The sequence below is a fragment of the Cariama cristata genome, unplaced genomic scaffold (assembly GCF_000690535.1).
Source record: "Cariama cristata isolate BGI_N322 unplaced genomic scaffold, ASM69053v1 scaffold5624, whole genome shotgun sequence".
Taxonomy (NCBI): domain Eukaryota; kingdom Metazoa; phylum Chordata; class Aves; order Cariamiformes; family Cariamidae; genus Cariama; species Cariama cristata.
The window spans coordinates 74,391-79,451 of record NW_009614584.1 but is presented as its reverse complement, the minus strand read 5'-3'; the positions used below and the strand labels follow the sequence as shown (position 1 = coordinate 79,451).

General features: G+C 42.3%; 1 protein-coding gene across 1 annotated transcript in view; it reads left to right on the top strand.

Moving 5' to 3' along the window:
* The first annotated feature begins 1,436 nt into the window (after window positions 1-1,436).
* Window positions 1,437-5,061, top strand: part of NEK7 (NIMA-related kinase 7) — a 56,835-nt gene continuing 53,210 nt past the window's right edge. Inside the window, exon 1 of the mRNA XM_009699472.1 lies at window positions 1,437-1,521. Within this exon, the coding sequence (XP_009697774.1) occupies window positions 1,465-1,521 (57 nt within the window). The 5' untranslated portion in view covers window positions 1,437-1,464. The remainder of the gene's footprint in view (window positions 1,522-5,061) is intronic.

The following is a 5,061-nucleotide window of genomic DNA, read 5'->3' as shown; positions in this document are numbered from 1 at the left end:
GACAGCCAACATGGCTTCATTAAGGGCAAATGGTGCCTGACAAATCTGGTGACTTTCTACGATGAGGTTGTGGCATTGGTGGATAAGGGAAGAGCAACTGACGTCATCTACCTGGACTTGTGCAAAGCATTTGACACTGTCCTGCCTGACATCCTTGTCTCTAAATTGGGGAGATGTGGGTTTGATGGATGGAGCCCTTGGTGGATAAGGAATTGGCTGGCTGGTCGTACTCAAAGAGTTACAGTCAACAGCTTGATGCTCAAGTGGAGACTGGTGATGAGCGGTGTTCCTCAGGGGTTAGTATCGGGACTGGTGCTGTTTAACATCTTTGTCAGCAACATGGACAGTGGGATGGAGTGCACCCTCAGCAGGTTTGCTGATGACACCAAGCTGTGTGGTGCAGTCAGCACACTGGAGGGCAGGGATGTCATCCAGAGGGACCTTGATGGGCCGGGGCGAGCCTCATGAAGTTCAGCAAGGCCAAGTGCAAGGTCCTGCACATGGGTCAGGGCAGTCCCAAGCACAAACGCAGGCTGGGCAGAGGATGGATCGAGGACTTGGGGATGTTGGTTGACAAGAAGCTCAACATGACCTGACAATGTGCACTTGCAGCCCAGAAAGCCAACCATGTCCTGGGCTACATTAAGAGAAGCGTGACCAGCACGTTGAGGTTGATGATTCTCCCCCTCTACTCTGCTTTGGTGAGACCCCACCTGCAGTACTGCTTTCAGCTCTGGGGCCCCCAACACAAGAAGGACATGGACCTGTTGGAGTGAGTCCAGAGGAGGCCACGAAGATGATCAGGGGACTGGAGCACCTCTGTTATGAAAACAGGCTGAGAGAGTTGGGGTTGTTCAGCCTGGAGAAGAGAAAGCTTGGGGGAGACCTTAGAGCAACCTTCCAGTACCTAAAAGGGGCCTACAAGAAAGCTGGGGAGGGACTTTTTACCAGGGCGTGGAGTGATAGGACAAGGGGCAATGACTTTAAACTGGAAGAGGGAAGATTTAGATTAGATATTGGGAGGAAATTCTTCACCATGAGGAGTGGTGAGGCAGTGGCACAGGTTGCCCAGAGAAGCTGTGGATGCCCCCTCCCTGGAAGTGTTCAAGGCCAGGTTGGATGAGGCTTTGAGCAACCTGGTCTGGTGGAAGGTGTCCCTGCCCATGGCAGGGAGTTGGAACGAGATGATCTTTAAGGAAGATCTTTAAAATTGGAACTCAAGGATCCAACCAAACCATTCTATGATTCTATGACTTCATTATATAGAAGAACCAAACATAACAAAACTTCCTTCCCAGAATGGTGCAGGGCTAGAATAGTTCAATGTTCATAAACTCAAGCATGTGAATGAGAAAATTCTTTAGTTCTTCTGTTGGTGTTCATTGATCATAAACACAGATTGGATTACCGTATAATGACTGTATTTCTCTTTTCAGGACATAAGGGACACTTTTGCGTGATAGAATGGATGAACAGTCACAAGGCATGCAGGGGCCTACTGCTCCACCATTTCAGCCACAGGTACTTTTTTTTTTTTTCCAACAGTTATTCAAGAGTGGATGCTATCATTTCTTAAATAGAAAAAGAGAAATTAGAAAACATTATTTCTTGTGGGGACAAAGAAGCTGTAAACATAGATTCTATTCTGGTGATCTGGAAATTGAATATCAGTCCTGTATTTCATAGAAGGTAACTACATTTCATTTTTGTGTCCTGCTGCTTCACTAACTTTGAGGGTTTGGAGTTGGGGTGGGAGAAGGAAGCAAAGATGAAGGCAGTTGTTTTCCTGAGAAATGGTGAGCTATTAAACAGTATGCATTTTGAAATTGTATCAGGAATACCATATTTATTTCAGACTGTTATCTTCAATTTTCTCTTCTTACACCTCCTGATGGTGATACTATACAAATTAGTGCTATTACTTGATGCAACCAGGCAAGAGAAATCCCCAGTAGCTGTAGTTCTGTTAGAAGGAAGATGCGTAAGAAATTTAATCTTTGGATAAGTGTTGATGGTGTGAAACAAAGGCTAGAGATTATCAGATAAAGAGATAATATTGGGATATTGCTTCTTGACATTTTTAGGAGGTAATTCTTTGAGGGGAGTGCAAGAGCCTGTAGAGGAATACTCCAAAAATATTTACTGTGGTGAGCATTCCAAAGTAAAAGCTGGAACCTAAATTTTGTCATTTTCTCGTTAATAGCATAGGTGATAGGGCAATTTGTGCTCTTTATTTTACAAAAATTAAGGTGAATTCTAGCTTGTGGAATTTAGTAAATTTGCAGTAACTAGCTTTCCTTAGCTCCAGTGTTTTTATAGCATTGTGATAATGAAAATTATGGATTTGATAGCATTTATACTAATGTAAAACAGTTAGAAATTTAAGACAAATGTATAGCTATGCATACAGATTTTTTTTAGAAAATAAATTCATAATTTTGAAGTAAAACCAAAATACTTAACTCATATTATGAATATCATAAAGGGTCCCCATTGTTATTACAGTTTTTTTCTTTCCTGATTAAAGAGAAAATAAAACACAGCTGACCAAGGTTTCTGCATTTCTGGGAAACCTGCCTATGTTTTCTGTTTGCTGACAGCAAACAGGTTTCATATTTCCTCATCTATCTTTTGAGTATTTGAATACCTTTTTCTGATTCACAGAATCAACTTTTTTAGGACTGGTTCAATGTTAGGACTATTACTCTGACCTACAAATTCAGTTTATGAATTCATACTAGTAAAATATGTTTCTAGTTTTACTGCTGCAGGTAATATGGCTCATCTACAGGTATCCAATTTCCTCTGTGGTAAACTAAAGACAGACCTAAAAGCAATAGTGCTGTAATCAACTAGACACTTCCTACAAAAGAAACTGTTGTTTTTTTCCTCAGCTTTGGTTAACTGTCAAGCATTTTCATAATCTGTGTCTCTTTATTCTTTTTTTTTACATCAATTAGTGTGTAAACTGCACTAAGCGTGATTTTTGTGATTTGAGTTTTCTTGAGACTAAAGGCTTGGGGTTTGAGAATCTGAGCTGGACCTGTATCAGAATATTGACTGTTTTGCATTTCAAGGGGAGCAAACATGCTCTGATAGTCATATTGCCAGGGTAATATTAAAATAGTAATTCAGTGACATTCTTGTCTTGTTAATCCAAGTTGTTTTTCCTGTGAGCCAGATACATACTTTAATTCTTATGGATTTCTCTATTAATAGAGCATGCTTATGGTGAAAACTAGTGATGAAAAGAGGTTATTGTACTAATTGTGGATACATTTGGGAGAAGCAAGAACTGGAACTGAAAATACAGCAGGTTATGATCAAGAGGTGAGGTAATGATTTATGAAGAGCTATGTCAGGTTTTGATAATCCTGTGAATCTCTTCTAATTCTCTTGGTCCTTATATTGTATGAATATATGCTCATATTCATAGAAAATTAAATTACCTTAATCACTGAAAATTACTGATGAGGAGCATGAGAATATTTAGCCAAACACTATAATGGCTTAGTCCTAATTAGTTTGAAAACACCATTTCACAAAATTGCAGAATGATTGGGGTTGGAAGGAGACTTAGGAGGTCATCAGCCCTCCTGCTCGAGCAGGTTTCCCAGGACCGTGTTAGAAGGCTTTTGAATATCCCCAGGCGTGGAGACTCCACAACCTCCTTGGGCAACCTGTGCCAGTGCTCAGTCACCCTCACAGTGAGAACGTGTTTCCTGATGTTCAGATGGAACCTCCTGTGTTTCAGTCTGTGCCCATTGCCTCTTGTCCTGTTACTGGACACCACTGAAGAGAGCTTGGCTCTGCCTTTTAACACCCTCCTTTCAGGTATTTGTACAGATTGATGAGACTACCTCCCCCTAACCCCACCCTTCTTTTCTCTAGCCTGGATGTTCACTCTCAGCCTTTCCTCATATGAGAGGTGCTACAGTGGGCTGATCTCCAGTATTTCTATGTATGGGGTGGCCCAGAACTGGACGTAGTACTCCAGGTGTGCTCCTGCCAGTGCTGAGCAGAGAGGAAGGGTCACCTCCCTCCACCTACTGATAACACTCCTCCTAATGCAGCCCAGGACACCGTTTGCTGCCTTTGCTGCCAGGGCACGTTTGCTGGCCCATGTTCAACTTGATGTCCACCAGGACCCCCAGGGTCTGGCCTGTAAAGCTGTTTGCTAGCAGGTCTGCGCCCAGCATGTACTGGTGCATGGGGCTGTTGCTGCCCAGGTGCAGGGCTTTGCGCTTCCTTGTGTTGAACTGCATGAGGTTCCCATCATCCCATTTCTCCAGCTTGTTGAGGTCCCCCTGGATGGCAGCATGACCCTCTGGTGCATTAGCCATTCCTCTCAGTTTTGTGTCATCAGCAAACTTGCTGAGGGTGCACTTTGCCCTATAATCCAGATCCTTAATGTAGATGTTGAGCAGGATTGGACCCAGTATTGACACCTGAGGTGCACTGCTGTTTACTGACCTCCAACTAGACTTTGTGCCATTGGAAGCTCATTCTCTGGAATTAAGTGCCTGAAAGCTCTGTCATAGTCTGTTATCTACAAAGTTAAAACACTGTACTTCATTACATCACAAGGACATTTGAAAGTGCAGATATCTAAGTACTACTGAACCCCTTGCATACTGTGAAAAGGATTATACAAGAAGGTAGGAAAACATGGATTAGTAGTCTGATACAGTAGACTTTAAATTCTAGGACTTCCTCAAGAGCAAAATGGGAGCTTTTTAGCATCTGAAGAGAGAAAAACACGACTCTGTTACTAGACCTGATAAACCATAAACCAAAGGTGGCATATATCCCCTACTGTTTGGCATTTTTGTTTGTTTTCCTAAGCTGAAGAGCAATAGTTGTATCGAGTCTCTTATACAGAAGACATTGCATATCTCTGCTCAGCATTGCTGTTCTGCTCTTTGTTTTCTGGTTTGCCTGTGTTCCCCTCAAAACAAGGGGTCAGAGCTCTCTGCAGTATTCAGTGTACGCACAATAGACTTAACAGACTTTGTTTTCCGTTTCATTCAAATACTTTTCCTAAAAATGTCTAGCTTTCTT